The sequence below is a fragment of the Chiloscyllium plagiosum genome, unplaced genomic scaffold (genome assembly GCF_037043375.1).
Source record: "Chiloscyllium plagiosum isolate Xiang-an unplaced genomic scaffold, Cpla_swu_hap1 HiC_scaffold_28, whole genome shotgun sequence".
NCBI classification, from domain to species: Eukaryota; Metazoa; Chordata; class Chondrichthyes; order Orectolobiformes; family Hemiscylliidae; genus Chiloscyllium; species Chiloscyllium plagiosum.
The window spans coordinates 37,486,486-37,513,828 of NW_028270166.1; the positions used below are offsets into that span (position 1 = coordinate 37,486,486).

The 27,343-nt window shown below is 42.1% G+C and overlaps 1 protein-coding gene across 3 annotated transcripts in view; it reads right to left on the reverse strand.

The window, feature by feature from the left end:
- Positions 1-6,225: 6,225 nt before the first annotated feature.
- The window catches only part of shdb (Src homology 2 domain containing transforming protein D, b), a 303,397-nt gene continuing 282,279 nt past the window's right edge, over positions 6,226-27,343 (reverse strand). For 2 of the 3 annotated variants that reach the window (XM_043720948.2, XM_043720949.2), the window contains one exon: positions 6,226-7,122. In XM_043720948.2, coding sequence (XP_043576883.1) covers positions 6,936-7,122 — 187 coding nt within the window. In that variant the 3' untranslated portion in view covers positions 6,226-6,935. The remainder of the gene's footprint in view (positions 7,123-27,343) is intronic. The other variant, XR_015751866.1, reaches the window with a different exon arrangement.

Below are 27,343 nucleotides of genomic sequence, written 5' to 3' on the forward strand. Positions count from 1 at the left end.
GACCCACATGTTGACTTTCAGTTTGAATGATTTATCCCATTTTAGCATTAATAACTAAATTCTTCTTTGACTGTTTTACTAGAATCATTTGCCTGTTGCAGTTTGGAGCCATTCAACTCCTGACCTCATTATACCCTTGGATCAAACATGACAAAACAGTTGAATTCCGGAGGTGAGGTGAGAGTGACAGCCCTTGACATCAAGGCTGCATTCAACTAAGTATGGTATCAAGGAGCCCGAGCAAAACTGGAATCAATGGGTATCAGGGGGCAAACTGTCCAATGGTTGGAGTCATAACTGGCAGAGAGGAAGATGGTTGTGACTTTTGGAGGTTGGTCATCTCAGCTCCAGGACATCTCTGCAGGAGTTCCCCAGGGTAATGTCCTTGGTTCAACCATCTTCAGCTGCTTCATCAATGACCTTCCCTCCATCATAAGGTTAGAAGTGGGATGTTCGATAATGATTGCACAATGTGATACCGAAGTAGTCCATGTTCAAATGCAACAAGATCTGGACAATATCCAGGCTTGCGCTTACAAGTGACAAGTAACATTCATGCTACACAAATACCAATCTATCACCATCACCAATAAAAAACAATCAAACCACCAGTCCTTGACATCACCGAATCTCCCATTATCAACATCTTGGGGGTTATCAGTGACCAGAAACTCAACCGGATTCACTACATAAACACAGTGACTACAAAAGCAGGTCAGAGGCCAGAATACTGCAGTGAGTAACTCACCTCCTGACTCCTCAAAGCCTGTCCATCATCTACACAGGACAAGTCAGGAGTGTGACGAAATACTTTCCACTTCCCTGGATGGGTGCAGTTCCAATAACATTCAAGAAGTTTGACGTCATCCAGGACAAAACAGCTCTTCCGATTGGCACCCACATCCACAAACCCACTCCGTCCAACATCGACCCTGAGTAGCAGCAGTGCGGACTATCCACAAGATGCACTGCAGAAATTCACTGAAGATCTTTAGAAGGCACCTTCCAAATCCACAACCTCTTCCATCTAGAAGGACAACAGCAGCCAATATATGGGAACACCACCACCTGCAAGTCCCATCCAAGCCACTTACCACCCTGAGTTGGAAATATATCACCATTCCTTCAGTGTTGCTGAGTCAAAGTCCTTGAATTCCCTCTGTAAGGGCATTGTGGGTCAATCCACAACAGATGGACTTCAGTGGTTCAAGAAAGCAGCTCAACACCACTTGCTCAGGGGGAACTAGGGATGAATAATAAATATTGGCCCAGCTAGCGATGCCCACACCATACGAATAAGTTAAAAGAAAAGCTCCTCAAAGCATGAAGGAAAATATTATATGAAGCAATAGTTGTGATGACTGTGAACAGAAATTGTGTGAAGTACAGTGGGGGAATGGGAGGTTGTAGTCGTATAAAAATGACAAAGCCTTAGTCATAGAAGCACTGTCCATTTCCAATCTTGTGTGACTGAACAGGGACGTGTTTGTGAAAACATTGTGGGCTATTCACAACATCTCAGTGATAGTGAAAGGTCATTGCTTGACTGCAAATTGTGCAGTTCTGTAGCTTTTACAAGAATTTCCCAATGAGTTAAATAACCAGTTAATCTTCTTTCAATGGCTTGGTTGCACAATAAACGTTGACCAGGGCCATCGGGAGATCTTTGCTCCTCTCCATCAAAGTAATGTTCTTTTTATACCCCTGAACAGGCCTCAGTTTAATGACTGATCACTGACTATGCAGCACTCTCTCAGTACCGCATTGAAGTATCAGCTCAGGCTATGAGTTGGGGCTTGAACACACAAATTTTAAGTCTAGGAGTGTGTTATCATTGAATTAAGTTGCCACATTAAACCTGGTGGCAGATCAAGTCTCTAGGCTCAGGGTACGTCTTCAATATGAGCAGGCATCCGTCCATTCATTCCCACTGAATAAAGCCCAGATAGCTCCCATGTAACTGTGACATACAGAACCAGAAAATCCCAGTTTTGTATCCTCCTTTACCTCCTGGTCAGTACTGAAGTGCCTGATCTGTGCCAGGCCTCTGTTGTAATGGCAGAGTTACCTTGAATTGGCCAATGTACCAAGTCTGACCGTTAACCTGTGAATCCCGATGGATGGTGTATTTGTGGGGGGCACAGCGCCAGGCTCCAGTGCTATGTGCAAAAGCTACAGGGATCCCGACACTCAATCACATTTCATGCATGGGGAGGGGTCATGCAGATGAGGTGTTGGATCACAAACTGCATGCTTGAAACCCATAGGCTGGGAGTGCCAGACTGTAAGGAGAAAATGAACAAAAAGACAGTTACATTTTCTAATGTTTCATCCCTTCTGGTATTATTTACATTAATCCCAGGAATATATTGTCATTATTTTGTCAATGACAACACAAACTCTCTTGTGCTGGATATAATTACAAATTGCTCATCTCTCACGCACTGTTAGTTGTGGGGATTACATTAAATGGCTCTGTTAAAATCTGGTTATGATAGTGATGATGATGGAGATGTGAGGAAATTACATCTCGGTGCTGTCCAATGAGTCTATTGAAAAAGTACAGCCTGGAAAAAGTACAGCCACTGTGTTACATGCTCTGTTAAATGTCAGACCTTTCGCCTGTCTTAGCTTTGAGAGGTTTGATGTGTAAGTTATTGAAAGACTGAGTAATATCAGGCATTATTTAACGTAGGCAACGGAAGCCTCACCAGTCATCTGGAGAGTGTTAGAGCCCCTTGGCTGCATATTTTCAAGAGAGCCTGACAAATAACAACATTGTGGGGCCTCTAGCAAATACGGGTGCAGTGCTGGAGGATTGGAGGGTGGCTAATGCTGTGCCTTTATTTATTAAAAGGCTGTAAGGAGAAGCCTGGGAATTATAGACCGGTGAGTCTGACATCAGTGGTGGGTAAGTTGCTGGAGGGGTTTCTGAGAGATAGGATTTACATAAAACATTACAGCGCAGTACAGGCCCCTCGGCCGCCGATGTTGCGCGACCTGTGAATCCAATCAAATGTCCATCTCACCTACACTATTCCATTATCATCCATATATTTATCCAATGACCACTTAAAGTTGGTGAGTCTACTACTGTTGCCGGCAGGGCATTCCACGCCCCTACTACTCTCTGAGTAAAGACATGCATGTGGAAAGACAAGGCCTAATTAGGGATAGTCAGCATGGCTTTGTGCATGGGAAACCGGGTCTCACAAACTTGATGTGACCAAAAAGATTGATGAGGGTAGAGCAGTAGATCTTTCCTGCAGCGACTTTAGTTAAAGCTTTGACATGGTAGACTAATTAGTAAAGTTAGATCACATGGGATTCTGGTAGAGTTTGCCAAATAAATACAAAATTGGCTTGAGGGTAGAAAAAAGGTAATGGTGGTGAAGGGTTTGTTTTGGACTGGAGGCCTGTGACCAGCAGTGTTCCACAGGGATCAGTGCTGGGTCCACTTTTGTTTGTCTTTTATAGAAATGTTTTGATTGAGAATTTAGGAGACATGATTAGTAAGTTTGTGGATAACACTAAAGTTGATGGTATAGCGACAGTGAAGAAGGTTACCTCAGATTACAGAAAGATCTTGATCAATTGGGTCAACAGACTGAGGAGTGACAGTTGGAGTTTAATTTGGGTAAATGCAAAATATTGCATTTTGGTGAAATGAGCAAGGGCAGGACTTAATGGTAGGGCCCTGGGTAGTGTTCTGGAATAGAGACACCTAGAGATTCAGGTACATAGTTCTTGAAAGCAGCGTCACAAGTAGACCTTTCTTCACTGGAGCATAGGAGGTTGAGGGGTGACCTTATAGAGGTTTATAAAATCATCATGGACATAGATAAGGTGAATAGCATAGGTCTTTTCTCTAGATTGGAGGTGTTCAAAACTAGGGGACAAACCTTTTAAGGTGAAAGGAGAAAGACTTAAAAGGGACCTGAAGGCCAGCATTTTCACTAAGAGGGTGGTACGTATGTGGAGTGAACTGCTGGGGGAAGTGATAGATGCAGGTATAGTTACAACATTTAAAAGGCAATTAGACAGGTATACAAATAGGAAAGGTTTAGAGGAATATAGGTCAAATGCAGGGAAGTGAGACCAGTTTAATTTGGGATTATGTTCAGCATGGACGAGGTGGGCCGAAGGGTCTATTTCGGTGTTATATGACTCTATGACCAATCATGAACTTAACTGGGCAGCAATAGACAATTCCTAGGAACAATGACCCATGCCCTCCCTCCTAAGGAACTGCTGACCAATCAGAGGCTAGGCTTGATGTAGAGAGGTTGTTTCCCCTTGTTGGGGACAACTAGAATTGGAGAGCATCATCTCAGAGTAAGGGGTCATCCATTTAGTTCAGAGATGAGAAAGAATTTCTCTTCTGGGAAAACAGTGAGGCTGGATTATTAAAAAATATTCAAGACTGAGAAAGACAGATTTTAATCAATAAGGGAATCAAGGCTATAGGAAAAAGGTAGGAAAGTGGTTTTGAGTTTATCAGATCAACCATAATCTCACTGAATGGTGGAGCTTGACTTGGTTGGCTCAATGGGTGACTTTTGTTGGGTTTATGACCATTTTGCCTTACTCAACAATGCCTGTGTGGAGGCAGTGGCTTCCAATGGTAAAGTAGCCACCCGAGTGTGGAGTTTAATTGCTAACACCCCGCCACCCTCAAAAAGATTTGCTTTTCAGGCTTTCAACAAGGCAAATTCCCCAAGACTTGAACCCCCCACACATCCATTAATTGCCCTCTTAAGTGCCTTAATTGGCAGTGGGGAATGAAGCCAGCGATCTCTGGACCTAGTTGGGACAACGGCAGGATGTCAAAAAGATCTTTATGTTCCACCCTACCTCTAAATTATAAGGCTCCTCAGAATCATAGAATCCCTACAATGTGGAAGCAGGCCTTTCAGCCCATTGAGTCCACACCAACCCTCAGAAGACCATACCAGCCAGATCCCTGCCCTACCACATCCCTGTAACCTTGCATTTCCCATGGCTACTCCACCTGGCCTGCACGTCTTTGGACTGTGGAAGGAAACCCATGCAGACACAGGGGGAATGTACAAACTCCACTCAGACACAGTTGCCCGAGGCTGGAATCAAACCCAGGTCCCTGACACTGTGAGGCACCAGTGCTAACCACTAAGACACCGCGCCACTCCAAAGTGAAAAAGGAAGTCTTTAAAATTCCAGCCCAAGATATGGAGAGAATCAAAAGCTGCATACAGTCAGGAAGAAAGAAGGTGGAGGGAATAAGTTATTAGACCTTCTTAGAATCTCTAAAATGCAGAAACAGGCGATTCAGCCCAACAAGTCCACACCAACCCTCCGAAGAGCATCCCATCCAGACCCCTATCCCGGTAACCCTACATTTTGCAAGGATAACTCACCTAATGTACACATCCCTGAACATTATGGAGCAATTTCCCATGGCCAATCCACCTAACCTGCATATCTTTGGACTGTGGAAGGAAACTGGAGCACACCTACGCAAACAGGGAAGAATGTATAAACTCCACATAGTCGCCCAAGGGTGGAATCGAACCCAGTTCCCTGGTGCTGTGAGGCAACAATGTTAATCACTGAGCCACCATGGAAGTAAAAAGGGAAGTAAAAACAGAGAGAAGGAAGGACAGTCACATCTATCGGACAGGAGTGGTGAGGGAGAAATAGAAAATAATGGTGTATGGATGGGAGGGCAAAGGAGGCATAGAGGATAGGAGAGGCACATACAGAGAGGACTAGTCAGAAAGGCATCATCCACAGAGGGAGAGAGGTGGAAAAGATGAAATCACAAGAAAAATCTTTAGTGTGAGTGTCTAATGGCCAGGCTGGAAAGGTTGGATTTAAACAAAAGGAGGGATTTGTAAACGTTCTGTTGCCCAAAGCAGCAGGAAATGCTTTCAGTAATGACCTCATTACTCACTTTGTTCTCACATAATAATTGCTATGATCACCATCATTTCTTAAAATCTCTGCACAGAACACTCTGTGCTGAAGCCTCATTTGTGAATTATGTATTCAGACATTTCTTCCAAGCATATTTTATGTAAAAAAAAGTATTGGATATTTACAGAAAATGTTATTGAAAATAGAAAACACATATCTCACTGGAACCTGAAGACATTCCATGCCAATACAACCACAATTCCCCTGTTTCCCCCCGCCCCCACCACCCACTCCCAATACCACCCCCCCCTGCCCCCCCCCGCAGCCTCTCAATATTTCATTTGACTGGAGAACTGTACAGTGTGGTATTGAGTCACAAAGACCAGAATTATCCCAAGTTCGATCCCTGGTTGGTGCTAAGAAAGGCAAGCTCAGTCAGGGTAGGGCATAACACTTGACTTCAATGTCCCTTGTGCCAGGAGATGGCAGGGGCTGCTCCGATCATGGATATGCCTCTCCAGGTCACTAACCAGCAACTCTCACCCCTTTCTGCGTGAACGCAAGATGTCAGATGAAGCCATGCTGATGATGTCCTCATGAAGAAACAAGCAGCCTAAATACAGCAATGAGGCTGGCACACATGCCCACTTGGGTGATATATAGAGAATGGCAGGGGCTTGTTGTGTTGTATTGAGGAGGAGAGGGGTGGCAGACCCACAGGAAGAATAAGATTAATTCCACATATTCCCCAAGTTAAATGAGTGACCACAGCCTTACACATGTGAGTTCAGTGACATTCATGATCCAATTCACCACAATGTTTGAAACAGAGTCCCAGGAAATGTGTTTGCCAACAGCTCTGGCCTGTAATTACATCACAGCCAGACTTGGAGCTCTGCGCTGTATTCAATTCAGTATCGTAAGCCAGGTTAACTGAAATGCTTGTTGACATTCCATTAAGATTAGCCTTCTTCGTTATCCCCACACAGATTTGTTTTCCATTTCACTGCCATGCTTCAGGCAGCTTGCCTGTGGTCCAGTCACAGTGTTTGTACCATCACAGGAAACTGCAAGGAGAGATGTTCAGCCCCTTTAATTGGCAGCTTGTGGCTCGTGTAGTGGTTTATGACCTCTGGAATACTGTCAAATGGTGGGCTGTTCTGGCCGAGAATGTACTTGCAGTCTTTTGTTTTGCTGAATTTCATATGCATGTATCCTTGGCTGCTTCTGCAGAGAAAAAGAAAGGTGCCAAAAATAAGGATGAGTTAGAAGTTTCAAATTAGGAGTGGGACGAGGGTTATGAAGTGGTGGATAGCATCAGCTGAACAAGAAAAATCTACACCTTTCTTGTTGGTAAACTGAATAGCAATCCCAGAAATATTAAATAAACGTACATTCAAACTGTGTTTGTCATCATTTCCAGTGCACTTTGAATTGGGGCTGAATTGACCTTTATTATATTACAAAACAAGGCAACTTACACAAGAGTTGGTCACACATTTGGCCTGGAGCCTCCCTGATGTTGCTAGTGAAAGTGAAGTGCCTGCATGAAAGTGAACTGCATGAGAGTACTCAATACACCTGACATGGACAAATCTGACCAGCAGTGCTGACCTTCCATACATCCTACTGTTTCTACAATGATCTATTTAATGTGCTTTGAAGAAAGGAAAAGCATTTGTACAATATGTTTAATGACGTGAGTTCATTCCAAAGAGGTTAGCAACAAGTGAAGCTCTTAGGAGGTATAATTATGATTGCATCTACAAGATGCACTGCAGTAACTCATCTTGGCTCCTTGAATAGAACCTTCCTAACCCATGATCTCTACCACTTTGAAGGGCAAGCACAGCTGATACATGGAAACACCAGCTCCTACAAACTCCCCTCCAAGTCACATCCCACTGTAAATTGGCAATATATTAGCCTTGCTTCATTATCACTGAGTTAAAATCTTAGAACTCCTTTCTTAGCTGCACCGTGGGTTTATCTACTACCTTATGGATTGCAGTGGTTTAAGAAAGCAGCACGTCATCAAGGGCAATTAGAGCTGGGTAATAACAGCCAGTGATGTCACATCCTGCTTACAATATTAATAAAAATTGTAATATAGGAAACAGGGTAGCTGATCGCTGCACAGCAACTAACAAAAACAGAATTTAAATAAATGACCATATAATTTAAGTAATGAATTTTGAGAGGTAATTGTTGTCCAGGGTATGTAGGGTGAATGTCTGTACCCTTCTGACTTGGGAATTTTTACAACACTTGAGAGGGCAAATGGACTTTCAGTACAACATCACCTGAAATGGAACTTATAGAGGTTTATAAAATCATGAGGGGCCTGGATAGGGTCCGTAAACAAGGTCTTTTCCCTTGGGTGGGGTAGTCCAGAAATAGAGGGCATCGGTTTAAAGTGAGAGGGGAAAGATTTAAAAGGGACCTAAGGGACAACTTTTTCAAGCACAGGATAGTGCGTGAGTGGAATGAGCAACCAGAGAAGTGGGTGGAGGCTGGTATAATTACGACATTAAAAGGTGTCTGGATGGATATATGAATAGGAAAGGCTTAGAGGGATATGGACAAAGTGCTGGCAAATGGGACAAGATTAATTGAGGACATCTGGTCGGCATGGACAAGTTAGACTGAAGGGTCTGTTTCCACGTTGTACATCTCTCTGACTCTAAGTACGACCAACTGGTTCACAGGAATGAGTGCCATTAATTGAGTTGTCACTGACATGAGTTACAGCAGAGAAGTTATTGGACAATTCTTGAAAATGCTGGGATTTTTTATCCATTCAAAAGACATGGGTGTGTCTGGCTATGTCAGCATTTATAACCCACCCTTAATTGCCCAGAGAGCAGTTAAAAGTCAACCACATTGCTGTGGGTCTAGAGTCACATGTAGGTCAGACCGTATAAGGACAGCAGTTTCCCTCCCTTAAAGACATTAGTGAACCGTTGTTTCTCAACTACTGCAACCCAAACTTGTCCTTTCATTATGCACCCTTCCCATGATCATTGTATCTTCCTCTGTTTCGTATATCTATGTAACTTCCCATCAATAGTGTAATGATGCCTCCCTCAAATCTTTGCATGCCATAACCCCTCTGCTTGTTCTATAGTTATAGTTTTAGATGGATGATCCTCACAAATAACCTCACAAGCACAGGGAATACTGTTGTACTATTCATCTTAAAATGTTATCAAATTCAAAGCATAGGTATGTTTTCTTTGTCAACTAAGACTCAGTTGTCCCACACAATAAAATCCCAGATAATTGGAATAAAGCTAGCAATCATAAAGGTCCGTGTACAAGTGAGTAATCTCCTCTAGCTAGATCCCCTGTGTGCTGATTGAGACAGGCATTAACAAGTTTATTTAGAATGAATCTCTAAATCCCTGCTCATTACTAATCCTTTATAAGACTTGCAGTGAACCCTCACTGAACTATCAATGGCAGACTAATACTTAATTTGACACAAGTTGTGGTGCTTAATTATAGATCCTATAAATATCCATTTAATTTCCAAAGCATTAGCCTTCATAATTCATTAACTTTCTAGTTACATTTCATTTTCTTCCTTTGCATCAATAATATTGCCATTTTTTTCTGAACCCACTGTTTCATACCAGGTTGTGGTTCCAGAGCTGACAATATTTTAAGGTAAGCTCACCCAAGGGCAATCTTGACAGAGAGTCCTGTCAGGCTATTTGATCATGGATCATTGTTCAGTCCATCCTATCTTAAAATATGCCATATACCCTTGTGCTCTGCTCTTCAATATGGATTACTCAATGCTGGTCAGAAATGGGATAAATTAGGTTTCGAGTCATAGAGAATTATAGTACGGGAACTGTCCCTTCAGTCCAACTTGTCCATGCTGACCAGATATCCTAAACCGATCTGGTCCCATTTGCCAGCAATTGGCCCATATCCTTCTATACCCTTCCTATTCATATACCCATCCATATGCCTTTTAAATGTTGTAATTATACCAGCCTCCACCACTTTTGGCAGTTCATTCCATACACATACCATCCTCTGCCTGAAAATGCCCCCACTCAACTTAAACCTATATCATTTAGTTTTGGACTCCCCTACCCTGGGAAAAACACCTTGGCAATTTACCCTACCTGTACCCCTCATGATTTTGTAAACCTCTATAAGGTTACCTCACAGCCTCTGACGCTCCAGGGAAAATAGCCTCAGCCTATTCAACCTCTCTCTGTAGCTCAACCCTGGCAACATGCTTGTAAATCTTTTCTGAACCCTTTCTAGTTTCACAACATCTTTTCTATAGCAGGGAGAGCAGAATTGAACACAGTATTCCAAAAGTGTAATTGCAGTAGGATTTAGTGCCTGATTTTGCATCTTTGTTGCCCAGGAATATTGAGTACAAATGATAGCCCCCTTCCGTTAAAGGGTAAAGGAGGCTTTGCCTCAGAGAATGAAGGGGGCAGGCACTCGAGTTCTCTTGAATTGAAATCTTTTTCAGGTGAAGTGGTACATGTTCACAGTCCAGTCCATCATCAAGGGTGAAAGGAGTGGAAGAGAAGGTCAAATGAAGCAGTAAGCAGTGGTGAATGCCAGAAGATGAGGTGATTAATACTGTCAGCTGAAACTGATAATTCCTTTTTCCTATTTCCACAAAATTGGATTTTCCCTTGTAGTGGATGGGATAAAGCAGAGCAGGTGGATTGACTCAAATCTGTGGTCACTTTTCCACAACACTGCAGCCAAGTTTGGGCGTTCTCAGGGGAAGGTTTCCACTTAGTGCTCTTTATAGTAAAGTCATAAATGCAGTCCCTTTATAACAGTTGTGATTTCTCTGTAGATACCATGTACAGCAGACTGCCCCTTCACTTCAGTCAACATATTTATATCATTGTTCACCAACTGCAACAGAGAAATATTCAAACAAGTCGCACCACACAGTAGGTAGGCGGTTCCAAACACTGTAATGTTTCAATTGTTAGCCTTTTTTTCTATTTCTTTATATGTAATCAGAGGAAGAAATTAGCAGTTGCAGCTGCAAGTATTAATCACCTCACCTTTGGACATTCATTACTGCTTCTCTGTGCCTGGAAAACAGCTATCAAGTTTATGTAGATACAATGGTAACCCTTCCAAATTGATGAGGCGGTTTATTGGCTCAAGCAGTGTTGTACTAGGCAACTTACAAGCCATTATACATGAGGCCAGCTTTCAAGTCAACAAATGGTAAACTTGCTCCTGCCACCAAGATGACAAGGGAAAAGCATTAGAAACAACTCCCTTTGGTTAGTCAGGTGTCTAATACATGTGGAAACTCATCAAGGTGTTTAACGCATTCTAAACTGATAAAGCCACTGGATATCCCAATTGGGGGACTGTGCATTGCATCCCAATTAAAATCAATAAAAATTATAATTGTCTGGGTTCTACAAACCCCAGAGAGTCCCCTTCATCAAATCATTACCAATGTGGAGATGATGCCACCTTCCCCCAATATGGCAGGCAGTCACTATGGTGAATAAAGTGAGCAATTGTACAGTAAAACTTTGAATCTGGTTCCATGTAATAAGGGTCCTAATGATAGAATTTCAGGATTGATTGTCATTGAAATTTAATGAGGAGAAAGTGAGGTCTGCAGATGCTGGAGATCAGAGCTGGAAATGTGTTGCTGGAAAAGCGCAGCAGGTCAGGCAGCATCCAGGAAACAGGAGAATCGACGTTTCGGGCATAAGCCCTTCTTCAGGAATGGGGAAAGTTTGTCCAGCAGGCTAAGGTAAAAGGTAGGGAGGAGGCACTTGGGGGAGCAGGCTAAGATAAAAGGTAGGGAGGAGGGACTTGAAATTTAATTACAATGAAGTCCATGTTTACACAAGTTTAGTTTGAACTATTGTTGTTATAAATTCTGATACCAGTCAACAATAATGAAATACGGTTGTGCACTTTGGTTTTGAAGTTGCAATGTTTTTATTTTGCTTAATTGGAGTCATATATAAGCAGATATAGCCTATACTAAGTTCACCAATGGAGACTGAAACTCAGGACTGTTACATAGCTCTCAGCAACCCATTTAGGGACTGTGCTTTTTCAAGTAAGATCAGAAAGTGTGGGTGGATTGAATGGTAATTTTAACTCTGGACGATGACCAGTACCAAACTAGCCACCCATTTTACACATGGTACAATTCTCCTTTACATTGTCTTCAAGGTGTAACAAGTGACAAATTTAAAGTCAGCTATTTTATACACCCTCCCCAATTAGTGGCAAGAGTTAACAAGCTATTGAATGATAGAAATTTCCAAAAACACTCAGTATGGTCGCTGTCTTATATATGTACAGGGCCACTTTCCCGCATGCTCAGAACTCAGCATGATTACATTTTTAATTATTGAAAGAAGTTGTGGTTACAAAATAAGTTTATCCAATGATTTTCTTTCTCGTCCATCTATTTGACTTTATTGCCAACAAAAAAAATCAGAAGAATGATGAATGACATCATTTAACTGTAATGCTGACCAGCACTACTTTGACAAACTGTTATTTGGCAAAACAATGGTGCCAATGAGCTGGTGAACCTACCCATACCAAAAGGCAGCAAGGTACATCTCTATGACTCTGTGACACAATGGAATTTTTCCATAGTACCCTAATGGTTTAATGGACTCTGGGGCTGTTTTCCCAGGAGCATCGGACACTGAGGGGTGACCTTATAGAAGGTTACAAAATTATGAGGGGCATGGATAAGATAAATAGTCAGAGTCTTTTCCTTGGGGTCGGGAGTCCAGAATTCGAGGGCATAGGTTTAGGGTGAGAGGAGGAAGATATAAAAGAGACCTAAGAGGCAACCTTTTCACACAGAGGGTGGCACGTATATGGAATGAGCTGCCAGGGGAAGTGGTGGAGGCTGGTACAATTGCAACATTTAAAAGGCATTTGGATGGGTATATGAATAGGAAAGGTTTGGAGGGATATGGGCCGGGTGCTGGCAGGTGGGACTAGATTGGGTTGGGATATCTGGTCGGCATGGATGGGTTGGACCGAAGGGTCTGTTTTCATGCTGTATATCTCTATGACTCTATGACTCTACTAGTAGAGTTAATAGAATGGTCAAGTAGTTTGATATTGACCCCCTAAGGCTATTATACTTTATATGGTTTTATGCCTCTTGTGAATGAGGGAAGATACCCTACAAGTATGCCTGATGCATAGTGTTATCATCTCCATAGAGACCAATAATTTTGAAAAGACATTCAAATTTCCAGTTAATAGTGGACAACACGAGGAGATTTTATGTTTTAAAACTTTTACTGGAACAAGAAAATTAAATGAATCAATGCCTAAATCCTACTTCCATAAGCATTGATACTTTAAACAGAATCAGAACAAAGTATTTAACACAACTGAAGAACCCACTTTCTGCCAGAAGTGATGTTGCCCTTTAAGTAGACATTAAGAGATCCAAAATTATTCTTATCTCCAAGAGTTTGAGCTTTTCCTTTCCCAAATGGGAAACTTTTAATGTCAGACTGCCTTTTCTGGTGTGAGATTTCCTGGACACATACCGCTCTAGCTAAAGCTGACAAATCTTCCAGCCTCCTCCAATCTGACCTTCCCCTTCTCCAGGCATTCAATTTGAAGGGTTTTTGCCTGAAACGTCGATTTTCCTGCTCCTCGGATGCTGCCTGACCTGCTGTGCTTTTCCAACACCACTCTAATCTAGACTCTGGTTTCCAGCATCTGCAGTCCTTGTTTTTACCTACTTCATAAGAGCCTATGGCGTTGCGGGTAATACATTAGCCTGTATAGAGAATTGGCTAACCAATTGTCCTTTACTTTGTCTTCAGTCAGGTAATGTATAACCAGTCAAAAGTGGGTACTGCAGATGCTGGAGATTAGAGTCAAGATTAGAGTAGTGCTGGAAAAGCACAGCAGGTCAGGCAGCATCCGAGGAGCAGGAAAATCAGGCAAAAACCCTTCATCGGGAATGTCATTCCTGATGAAGGGCTTTTGCCTGCAATGTCAATTTTCCTGCTCCTTGGATGCTGCCTGACCTGCTGTGCTTTTCCAGCACTACTCTAATCCTGAGTCTAATGTATAACCAGTGTCAAATCTAAAATCATCTAAGTTAATGTTACTCATAGCAAGAGTTAACAGGCTATTGAATAACAGAGGTTTCCAAAAAGTGCCCAATATGGTCCCTGTCTTAGAAACCAGAGACGTGGGATAAAGGACACATTTACCAATGGCAACCTGTAGCTAGTGGAGTGCTACCGGGAGCAGTGCTGGGACCACAACTACGATAATGACTTGGATGATAGAAGTAAATGGACTATCTGTAGATGTCACAAAAATAGTTAGGAAAGCAAGTGGTGAGGATGATTTCCAAAAGGTTTTACATCACATGAGTTCTCTCTGAGGCCTAACTATGACAGGTAGTGGAATCTGAAATCAATAATGTCTGGAATTAAAAGCTTAATGCCAATCATGTAGACACTATCAATGCTGTCAAAATCCATCTGGTTCACTAATGTCCCTAAGGAGAGAATTCTGTCTTCCTTACCTCGTACAAAGGAACCCAAGAACAAGAGTAGGCCATACAGCTCTTGAGCCTGTGATTTTAAGAATTTATTTATCGCAGATTTAAAATTAGCAACTGATCTAGCATCCATTACCATTTGAGGAAGAGAGTTCCAAACATTTATCACCTTTTCTTTGTAGATGTGCTTCCTCACATTTCTCCTGAACTGTCTGGCCCTAATGCTCAGACTACGTTTCCTAGGTCTGGAATCGCCAACCAGTGGGAAATATTTTATTTTTATCACCCTGTCTTTTTCTATTAACATTTTGAAGACTTTGATCATATCACCCCTTAACTTTCTAAATTCAAAACAGGCCTATGATGTGTATTCTTTCCTCACAACCTGAAAGCCAGGTATCATTTTTGTAAAACTAGATTGTATCTCTTCTTAAGCCAATATATCCATTCTAAGGTGTGGTGCCCAGATCTGCTCACAGTGGAGTCTAACCAGGGTCTTATATAACTGTAGCCTAAATTTTGCACCCTTACACTCAAGTCCTTTGCTGGCTTTTTAAAGGCTAGCATTCCATTAGCTTTTTTGATTATTTTCTGCATCTGTTCATGGCATGGCTTACAAGTGACTCCAGACCTATAGCTCTGTGGTTGACTCTTAACTACCCTCTGGGCAATTAGGGATGGGCACTAGATACTGGTCTGGCCACCGACATCCACATCCTATGAACAAATATTTATTGGATAAACTAGAAACAGACATGGTTCTCTTAAATGGGTAAAAACAATGACTGCAGATGCCGGAAACCAGATTCTGGATTAGTGGTGCTGGAAGAGCACATCAGTTCAGGCAGCATCCGAAGAGCAGTAAAATTGATGTTTCGGGCAAAAGCCCTTCATCAGGAATAAAGGCAGAGAGCCTGAAGGGTGGAGAGATAAGTGAGAGGAGGGTGGGGATGGGGAGAAAGCAGCATAGAGTACAATAGGTGAGGGGGGAAGGGATGAAGGTGATAGGTCAGGGAGGAGGGTGGAGTGGATAGGTGGAAAAGAAGATAGGCAGGTAGGGCAAGTCATGGGGACAGTGCTGAGCTGGAAGTTTGGAACTAGAGTGAGGTGGGGGAAGGGGAAATGAGGAAACTGTTGAAGTCCACATTGATGCCCTGGGGTTGAAGTGTTCTGAGGCGGAAGATGAGGCGTTCTTCCTCCAGGCGTCTGGTGGTGAGGGAGCGGCAGTGAAGGAGGCCCAGGACCTCCATGTCCTCGGCAGAGTGGGAGGAGAAATTGAAATGTTGGGCCACGGGGCGGTGTGGTTGATTGGTGCGGGTGTCCCGGAGATGTTCCCTAAAGAGCTCTGCTAGGAGGCGTCCAGTCTCCCCGGTTCTCTTAAATGACCGAATTATCAATTGAAGACCCATGTGGAGTATAGAGTGGTTTTTGATTTCCTGGTTTGTGCCAAATTAGCTGATCTCAGTCAGGAGAATGTTCTATTAATTTAAAAATCCTGGATCAGGAAGCAGAGACAAAGAGCTCAGTCTTGATTTCTATGTGCTAAACCTACCGAACAACACATGGGACAGAAGGGTTAATTGGAGCTGCGACTCTTACCTTCAAGGATACAGAAGGAGAAATGTATCCAAATTTATCCCTTTGCAAAAGACAGGATACAAATTGGATAGACTGTCTGGTTATTTGCATTCTTGAACAAGTTTAAGAAGCTGACCATAAATTGAATTAATTGAACGGGTGAGTATACAGTGGGCCATTCAAACCCAAATTTATGATAGTTGCTCCAAGCTATTCTGAATCATTCAACTACATAATGTCCAGGGATAACATTTTCAGTATCAGCTTTCCTTTTTTGTTTCTTAAATTGGTTTTGTTATGGTTTCCAAATGGCTATTACTCAATCGATGTGTAGTCCCGTTGCTTTAGACAGCTCAATCATGAATTCACTGCTCATCCAACACTTGTTAACCATGGTCCATAAAAGGGCCATGCTGGGAGCATTTTCCAATTCTGCAACACAGGGATTTTATCCAACACTCATATTGGAGCAGTATAAAAAGAAAGTGTATCGATTTTTTAGCAAAAACAGTGGAGAAGAATATAAAATCTTGCTATGCAGGAGGGTGAAAACATATTTTTGAAAATGTGACTCTTTGTTTGGCAGGGAAGAGTCGTGCATGATGTGAATCTGAATTCTGCTGCTCCCAGTTCTTGCTCTGCAATTGTCTAACTTTATTTTCAAATTAAGAAATCTAAACTCTATTTTTAACCATAGCTGCATGAGTGCTTGCTGTCGAAGAGAGCCCTCTCACACATGCCAATTACTTGCATTTAAAGTATTCCTGGAATCTTCTCTGCATTTATGAAACACAAGTGGCAGAGGGGAGGCAAAGAAAGAATAGCAGCTGGGGTTGAGAGCAAAGCAATCCCAGATACCAGTACAAAATAAATCATGTACCATTAATATTTAAATCTCTTCAACATTTCATGCATATAATGTGATTGAACATTAGGTAAAATCAACGATCATAGCTTACACAACAAGTCAGTACCTCCTTGATCTTTCACTGTAATTATGTATTTTGCATGTCATAGGGTTTAATCTGAGTTTCCATTTTGACCTGTCAGCTCTTTCAGTTGCTCACTCAGCTTTTGCTAGATTTCAGAGGTGCTGGTCTTTAGTTAAGACATGAAAATTGAGGTTTAGGTGGAGCTAAACATGGTATTTTGTTGAAGGAGAGCAGGGAGCTCTGGCCAGTACACTGCACACTTACCCCTTAAGTGCAGCAGACAAATATCCTCAATTATCTGATCGTTGCCATTTCTCGGGGCTTGCTGAACCTAAATTTGACTGCTGCATTTCCTATATATTAACAATGTCTTGAAAAATAAGTTTGTCTTTGGCTGTGAAGCATTTTGACACATCCTAAGGTTGTGAAAGATATTCCGTCAATTCAAATCCATTTTCCTGCTTGCACCATATGCTACACAGATTAGGAAAGGCCTTTTATGCTCTGTTAATGGTTCACAACTAGGATTAGAGTGGGAGTATTATGGTTGTCCTCAGTGAGGTGGCAGAGAGAGACTAGACCCGAGGGAGATCATTAATGGTCAGGGCACAGCAGCTCAGCAGTTAGTACTGCTGCCTCACAGCGCCTGGAACCCGGGTTTGATTCGGGCTTTGTAGTGGCTATGCAGAATTTGCACATTCTCTCGTGTCTGTGTGGATTTCCTCCGGGTGCTCCTCTTTCCTCCGACAGTCCAAAGATGTGCAGGTGAGGTGGATTGGCTCTGTAGCGACCAGGGATATGCAGTCAAGATAGATTAGCCTCAATAAATGGGGGATAGGGTGCGATGTTCTTCGGAGGGTCAGTGTAGACTCGATGGAACTCTCTGCACTGTAGGGACTCTATGAATGGTAAAATAAAGTAAAAGCAGAAACATATGCTCTACTGACAATTGGAATAGTGACGTTGCTGAGAGATGGGCCTTGTCCAACAGCAGCATAGTCTCCCAGCTGAAGAATAACTAACTATGGTATCTGAGAAATGGGTTGCTAATACTTGTGGTTTTTACACCACAACAATAAATGTTCACAAGGAAGTGAATTGAGTTAGTTGAGTGGGTAAGTATACAGTCTTTTATGACTGAAGCTATAATAAAATGTTTAAACTAACAACAAACAATAAGCAGCAGAGTAAATGAATATTGTGGAGATGGTAGTTATGCTTGAGCCTAAAATTGATGTTCAAATTCTCAGAGTATGGATGATACAATCTGTATTTAGAACAAGGCTTTGGACAGAAGTCGTGTCTAATGGAGCTGACTCAATGTACATCACTATAATTCAGCACGTAATTAGATTGCACACAGTCCCCCAAGTGTACACTTTTAATCATTAATCCTTCAATAAAAATACAGAAAACATAAACAATCTTTCCACTTCCCTCCCCCAACTCATCATCTCATTAGTGCATTGGTGTCACTCTGTAGAGTTATTACTACCCTTGGGGGAAATAGGAGGAGAGAGTGAGTGGAGCGGTGAGAAGGATTTGATCTGACAAAAAAAAGGGGTTTGTTGAGCTCAATATTTTGATCTTATTTTATACATTGTCCTATCCATACTGGCTGTAACCTCGGAGCAATTTGAGAAGTATTGTACAGCCAAGCATGGGTAAGCTCCTCATCCAATCAGACACTGACCTGATGTCTCGAAGCTGGTATTTCCTAACGGAGTTCACTATTGGGAGCAGGGACACTGATGCTAACATGAACAGATGGTACAACTGGGTACTAAATGCATTTCAAGTTTAGCACTGTGTCAGGAAATGTACTTAGCAGTGGAACTATTTAGATGAATGACTGACAGTCTTGACTCACTCTTAACTCCCATCAATGAAGATTCACTCAATTTATGAAAGTGGAAGGTGGAGCCTCATGAGAGATTTGATGGAAACAAAATTAGGCAACGACCTGGATTTAACAGTAATGTCACAGTCTAGAAGGAGGCCATTTGGCCCATCATGCCTGCACTTGCTCTACAAAAGGGGTGACACAGTGGCTCAGTGGTTAGCACTGCTGCTTCACAGCACCAGGGACCTGGGATCGATTCCAGTCTTGGGCGACTTTCTGTGTGGAGTTTGCACATTCTCCCCGTGTCTGCATGGGTTCCTCCCGGGTGCTCCGGTTTCCTCCCACAGGCCAGGTGAATTGGCCATGCTAAATTGCCCATAGTGTTAGGTGCATTATTCAGGGGTAAATACAGGGTAGGGGAATGGGTCTGGGTGGGTTACTCTTCAGAGGGTCGGTGTGGGCTTGTTGGGCCGAAGGGCCTGTTTCCACACTGTAGGGAATCTAATCTAGATCCAATGCCCAGCCTTTTCCCCAAATCCCTGCACACCATTACCATCCAAAACAATATCCAACATCCTCTTGAACGCCTCAATTGAACTTGCCTCCATCATATTTACTGGAATTTCTCCTCAAAGCCATTTGTGCTGGAAATGCACTGAAATTTAGACTAGGTGGTATGTCAATCTCATCAACAGGAACATACTTTCAAATTTCTTATGAACTCACTTCAGAACGAGAAGTGGAAAACAAGCACGAATGCAGTGACATCAATATGTCAAAAAATGTTTGTTACTTTTAGCCGTGATACCTTTTCCTATGTCCCTCTGGCCTCTGTTGCTTCTCTGCCATTAATACACAGAGCAAAGGAATATGGCCACTGGGTATTGGGGTTGTCAACACTCCAGAATTGACATGGAATTAAAGATTAATTTGCTAGATGCTACTGCAAGCAAACCAAGAAAGAAAATCATAGGGGCATTAAAAATTGATTTTCAATTCCTTTCTAACGCTTTTGTTCATTTATAAAACAAAATGGAAAAGTGAGAAAAATATACTGTTTGACTGAGCAGGCCAGTCGGGAAATAATTAAACTTCTGGGAATGTACTGAACTAGAATCAGAAAAACTGCAGAAAAGACTTAGTCTTTCTCAGCACATGGGGGCAAGTGTCCTAGAAACAGAAACACACTGTAAAATGCCTTTGTGATGGAACGATTTCCTATGGTAAAGGTGACTCAAGAATGCCAAGATGCTTCCATTAGCACTGCTGCCTCTCAACACCAGGGACTCAGGTTTGATTCCAGCCTCAGTTCTCATGTTCTCCCTGTGTCTGCGTGGGTTTCTTCCCAGTGCTATGGTTTCCTTCCACAGTTAAAAGAAGTGAAGATTAGGTGAATTGGCCATGCTAAATTGTCTCATTGTTTCCAGGTATGTGCAGTGAAGGTGAATTAGCCATTGTAAATACAGTGTTATGGGAATAGGGCTGGGTCTGTGTGGGATGCACGTCAGAAGGTCAGTGCAGACCCGATGAGCCGAATGGCCTCTTTCTGCACTGTTGTGATTCTCTGTCTGATTTTATAATCCAGCCACTCACAATGGAAAAAAAACCTTGCATTTATGTAGCATTTTTCCTGACTGCTGGATGTCTCAAAACACTTCACGAGAGACAAAAACACTGCAGATGCTGGAATCCAAGATAGACAAGGAGTCTGGAAGAACAAAGCAAGCCAGGCATCATCAGGAGGTGGAGAAGTCAACATTTTAGGTGTAACCCTTCTCCATTCCTGCTCCACTTCACAGCCAAGCAAATAGTTTTTGAAGTGTTGTCACTGCTTTCATGTCGGAATTGGGGCAGCCAACTTGGAATTCACAAACAACAACAATCTATTTTCTTGAGATGCTGTGGGATAAATGTTGGCCAGGACTCGAGAGGCTGAAAGGCCTGGCTTGTGCTGTATGACTCTATGTCACTGGGAATAATTCCCAAATTCCTCTATGAAATGGTGCTGTGGCTCTTTTACATCCACTTAGGAGAGGAGCGGGAACCTCAGTTTGAAAGCTGGCAGCTCCTTCAGTACTTTTCTAGCGTCACAGCCCTAGCATTTGAGCCTGGGCCTTGAGTCCAGAACATGGTGATTCAGAGACAAGTCTGTTACCACTGAGCCACAGCAGACAGTCAATCAAGCTGAATTTACTGAGTTTCAGCTACAGAAGCAGCAGATATAAATGTGCCAATGGAGAGTGGATTTCTAGATTTGGCAGAAACTCAATCCCTTCCTGCCATCACCTCTACCTAGCAATAATGATACCATCTGCCACCTTCCTGAAGTACCACTTATAATACAGTAGAAACGATGCCAAAAGGGATCCTTCAAAATGACCAAATTAAAAAGTAGGTTACAGTGGAGCTGTTTCCATTCCAACAGAATGGAAGCAGGCTCTTGGTATCTGAACAACTGGAGGCAGATGAAAAATTATTTTATTATGAGGCAAAGCCATTGGGATAAGATCAATAGGGGTTAGGCAGATGGTGCACGTAACTTCAGCATGTGCAGTAAACTAGCTGCAAGAATTAAGAAAGACTTGGCATTTATGTGGCATCAGAGAGAAGCTAGTTGACTAGGAGGGATTTGCAATAAGCAGCTTTGTGCAATATTCATGAGCTGGCGTTTCTGAAAGCTCTAATCTTAGGGATGGATAGCAGTGGACCAGACCTTTCATATGGGCAATCTCCTGGCCTGACTGGTGACAGCTGAAAGCTAAAGTGAATGAATCAGTCCGTAGAACAACAGGAGGCATGAAGCCATATTTGCCTTCCAGTTATTGTCTCCCCTGGGGAAAGGGGAGTGCTGCAACCGTAACCCATGGACCTAGAAGGTGCGAAGGTAGATAGAGTCATAGAGATGTATAGCATGGAACAGACCCTTCGGTCCAACCCGTCCACGCTGACCAGATATTCCAACCCAATCTAGTCCCACCTGCCAGCACCCGGCCCATATCCCTCCAAATGCTTCCTACTCATATATCCATCCAAATGCCTCTTAAATGTTGCAATTGTACCAGCCTCCACCACTTCCTCTGGCAGCTCATTCCATACATGTACCACCCTCTGCATGAAAAAGTTGCCCCTTAGGTCTCTTTTATATCATTCCCCTGTCACCCTGAACTTATGCCCTCTAGTTCTGGACTCCCCCACTCCCTGAGAAAAGACTTTGTCTATTTATCCTGTCCATGTTCCTCATAATTTTGTAAACCTCTATAAGGTCACCCTTCTGCCTCCGATGCTCCAAGGAAAACAGCCCCAGCTTGTTCGGCCTCTCCGTATAGCTCAAATCCTCATTCGTTGTGTGTAGGCAAAACAAGCATTTGAATCTCACAATTTGACACTTATAATGACAAAACCTACTTTGACTTTAGTTCCAATGGAACGACATAGGCTGAAGTTAACCATTCAATGTGAAAGGATATATGACAGTTTCCCATTCCAGTGGCTTCCTACACAGTTTGTCTGGCACACAAGAGCAACAACTCACCTTCATGCTTATGTAGCATTTTAGTTGTGGCTTAGTGGGTAATACACTTAGGTGTAATCAAATCCCATAATTTGAACATTAAAAACCAGAGTTGGCACTCCAGTGAAGTGGGGTGAATTTGTCCCCAGCTGGACGTTTATACCCAAGCAGCGATGCTTATAGTATCTCCCATAACATAAAAAACTGAGCATGGACATTGTGGTATTGAAGAGTGCAACAGACATTTATTACAACTGACAAACATTACATTCCCCAGGCACATAAGTGTCTGGACAAATATTAAACTATTCAGTCACAAGAGATGAGTATGCTTCCAGTGGACTATCACGCTTCAAGTGATCAGAATTAAGATGCAGCATAACATCTTTATAACTTCAGGTAATCTATTATGATGCAGTGATAATATCATGAGTATTTCTTTAAAGGCAGACTGACTGTGAGACATAATGCACCATGACATATGGAGGAAATATCTGTAGGCAGATATAAAATAATTCATGTCACTATTCCAAAGCTGCGTAGTTATCTCAACTATCTTAGCTGATACTTATCTCTTAATCAACATCACAGAAACAGAAAAATGAGAATGATGTCTGATCTGTTAATGCCGTTTGCTTATGCTATCTTTAAATGCCCTTCTCAGTTTTTTTCCTCCTTTGTGTAAGATTTGACCCTTAGATTTTGATTCCTCTTATACTTAAAGAATTTTGCCACTCATTCACTCGTGTGTGGTTGCTTTATACTTATTAAAGTACTAACAGTCAAAGCTATTGGGCAGCAAGGGCGACTTGCTTAAATATCTCGATGGTCACTTCCCCAATTGAGTTAGATCAAAGTGGGGAACAGTGAAACAGAATGCTGTCCCTGTTGCTGAGTGGGAAAGTGATATTCGAGAGACATGGCAGGTTTATCACTGGCAAAGATGGTCAACCTCACAGACTATCAGGAGTATCCAAGGACTATCAGTTACTTTACAGGTGCCACCATAAGTGTAAACATAGTAGAACATGATAGATTCATTAAAAATAAATAGGTTCTTCAAATTTTTTTTTCAAAAACTTTAAATTACTAATCCATTCATGGTGGAAGATACTTCAAACATCTCATTAATGCTAAAGAATCATAGCATTACAGCCCTACAGCATAGAAGCAAGCCATTTGGCCCATCAAGTCCACACCAACCTTCCAAAGAGTATCCCACCCAAATCCACCCCCATCCCTGCATTTCCCATGGTTAACCCACCCAGTCTACACATCACTGAACACTATGGGCAATTTAGTGTGACCAATTCATCTCACCTACACATCTTTGGACTGTGGGAGGAAATGGAGCACCCAGAGGAAACCCACTCAGACACAGAGAAAATGTGCAAATTTCACACAGACAGTCGCCCAAGGGTGGAATTGAACACAGGTCCCTGGCACACAGAGGTAGCAAAGCTAACCACTGAGCCATCATGCCACCTTATCCAAGGGAGGAATTAATAGCCTCACCAACACTAAGAAAGTAACATTAAACAAACTAATCGGGTAAAGTTCATGATTTATTCTGTGTGCTTATATACTAGGATCCTAAAAGGCATAGCTATATAGATAGTGGATGCAATGGTGCAACTTTCCAAAAATCATTGGATTATGGAGAAGTGCCAGAGGATTGGAAGTTTGCTCATGTGACACCCTTAGTCAAAGAGAGAGAGAGAGGCTAAAAGTTGGTAACTATAGGCCGATTAGCCTAACATCTACTGTTGGAAAAGTATCAGAATAAATTATTATGGAAGTAAAAGAACATCATTTTTGAGGAAGACTCAATCAGAGTGGATAAAGGGGAACCAGTAGATATTTGGTATTTGAACTTCCAAAATGATTTTGACAAGATTAAGTCTAAAGATAAGAATCAGGGTGAATCCTGAGAGGATATTTTCCTTCATGGGAGAGTCTAGGATTAGACAGCATAGTCTCAGAATAAAGGATGCCAATTTGAGATGCGAATTTCTTCTTTGAGGGTTGCGAACGTTTGGAACTCCTTACCACAAAGTCCTTGTGCATATTTAAGGCTGAGATGGAGAGATTCTAGATCAGTAGGGAAAATCGAGGCTTACATGGAAAATCCAGGAAAGTGGACATGAAGAATGTCAGATCCGCATGATTCTATTGAATGGCACAGTAGGCTCAAAGGGCTGAATGGCCTACTTCTTTCCGATGGCCTTATGTTTTAATGACTAAAATATGGTTCTGGAGAAATTTAAAAGGACTTATTGAGGGAAAGGAGTCATCCAAGTGAGTAATGAAGAGACCAATTGCTTTCCAATTGGCACTGAGAGGATGGATACATTGACAACTGATGTGGTGACATCCTCTGGAGTATATCAAACCAGACAATTCATAATCTTAAACCCTGACCCCTTCCTGGCAGTTGTGTAATATGAGACACAAGCCATGGCCTGAAGAGGGAGGGTGGGGAGGTGGTAGAGAAGGAGGGATTGAGCATTGTAGAATTGGAAGCTATTCAAACCCATTACTTGTAACTGATCTTTCCCACTATTGCTTCTCCTTAGGAATAATCATACCGTCCAAAGCCATGAGCATTGAACATGATCACAATGGAAGCCACCATAAATGCAAAACCATGTTCACTCAGCTGCTAGGAGAAGGCTTGTAGTTGAAGTATGTATACCACAAAATTATCAAATTACAGCCGTCACAAATTATGCTGAGCGTAGAATCATTACAGCACGGGTGGAGACCAAACAGACAATTGAATCTGTGCTGATTTCCCATTTCATGGCATCAAATTTTTCGCAGCATGGAGACCTCCTGAAGATGTTCAGTGAAAGGTAAACCTGAGGACTTGCCTACTGTCACTTTTAAGAGAGAGTTGTTTTCTCAGTTGGTGCTTCTTGAAGGTCAGTCCAGCAAGTGTTTGGAAGCTATATCTGACACCACTCTGTATTTCAGTGACCGATAGAGCCCATAGGGTTCATTGCAAGTGCCAATTAGTTTTATGATCCTCACTTATCGTGGGTAAGCTATGTTAATGCTAAAATGGACTGCTCTGTGGGGAACCAGCATGGACTTGATGGACCAAATGGGTTTATTTTGCGCTGTAAATAACTTTACAACTAACACCAATTATCTGCTCATTTACTTTACTGCTTTTTGTGGAAACTTGCTGTGTTCAAAAAGACTGTGCCATTTCCTACATTACAATAGTGGCTGCACTTCATTGATTGTAGAACACTTTGAGATATCCTGAAGTTGCGAAAGGTGTTATATAAATGCAGATATTTCTTTACAGGGAATAAAACCTAAACATCAGACACACTGTACAGAGGTTACTGATATATCAAGAAAATAGCGATACAAGCACTGTAGTTTTTATATCCAATACAGGAAACAACTCGTTCGAGAAGATATTGTCTGTGGTACAAAGGGAAAAATTATCCCAATTCTGTACTCGATAAAAAACATTAAAATAATTATTTTGCATTCTAAAGCATTGAAAAGACCAATCTACATCAGTAGAAGTCCATCACAGGTATAGTGCTTGTAAATGTTTTGTGTTTTCATACACTTAAGGGAATTCCTGTAACTCTCAGACAAACATTATCTCATAGCCACATGGTGCCTTTGAAGATGTGCTGACATACACATCTCTAGTAAATACAGAGACTGACTCCACAGGCAGATCATTTCCTGACACCAACTGCTGATGTTCAGTATTCCTGGATCAGGTCAGTGATACACGTTTTCTCACATGTTTTCAAGATTCTTTTCTAGGCTGTAGGAGTCGCTAGCTAGGACAACATTTATTATCTGTCCCTTTGAGAAGGTGACCTTCTTGATCCACTGCAGTCTATTGTGTGTAGGTGCACCCTCAGTGCTATTAGGGAGGGATTTTCACTGGTGATAATGAAGAAATGCAACACAGTTCCAAGTCAGGATGGTATGTGGCTTGGAGGGGTAGTTGTAGGTGGTGGTGCTCCCATGTATCTGTTGCCTGTGTCCTTCTACAGGGCAGAGGATGAATGCTTGAAAGATACTGTCAGAGTAGCCTTGGTGAATTGATGTAGTACATCTTGGAGATGGTATACACCACTACCATGGTGCATTGGGAATGGATGGAGTAAATATTGAAGGTGGTGAACATGGTGTCATTCAAGTGGCCTGTTTGTCATGGACAGTGTCAAAATTCTTGAGTGCTGTTTGAGCTATACTTAACTATGGACCTTGCACAGCTATTGAGCAAAGTCTGAGATCCAGGACTAAAGATACGAAGCTCAAATTTTGAGCAATTCACACACTACATGATACTTGAGCACTAGGTAGTCTTGTAAACTAATTGAGGTGAAATTTGGCCATTTCATCCCTTGTCTCCAATGACAAAGTGTCAACGTAAATTTAGCTGCTGGTATTGGTCACACATTGTGTTCAGAATTCTATTGGAGCTATGGGACACCATTCCATATTAGCCAGTAATTTCGTTCTCAGATGAACAGGCTTTAAAAATCCTTCACAAAATAATGGAGTTCATGACAAAAACAAGCATCTTTCAACATAATGAAAATGTCTCAAGGCAATTCACAAAGGCTTTATCAGACAACATTTGACATGCCATGTAAACTGACATTAGGAAGAGTGACTAACTGCTGAGCCAAAGAGCTAGGATTTGAGAGAGTGACTTAAAAGAAGAGAAACAAGCACAGAGAATGTTGGAAAAATTCAGCAGGTCTGAAAGCATTTGTGGAGAGCGAAACAGGACTTATATGTTGAGCCTGGTCCGATTCTTCTTCAACTCGAAACATTAACTCTGTTTCTCTCTCCACAAGTGCTGCCAGACCTGCTGTGCCCTCCGGCATTTTTTGTGATTTCTAGCGTCCACAGTATTTTGCATTTACTTAAAAGAGGGTGAGCTGGAAATTGCAACCATTACAAATGGGAATTTCTAAGTTTAGGGCATTGGCTGCTGACACAATGCCCAACAAAGATGCTGCATTGAAAACTGTGGCTACATGAGGTCAGAACCCTAAGAG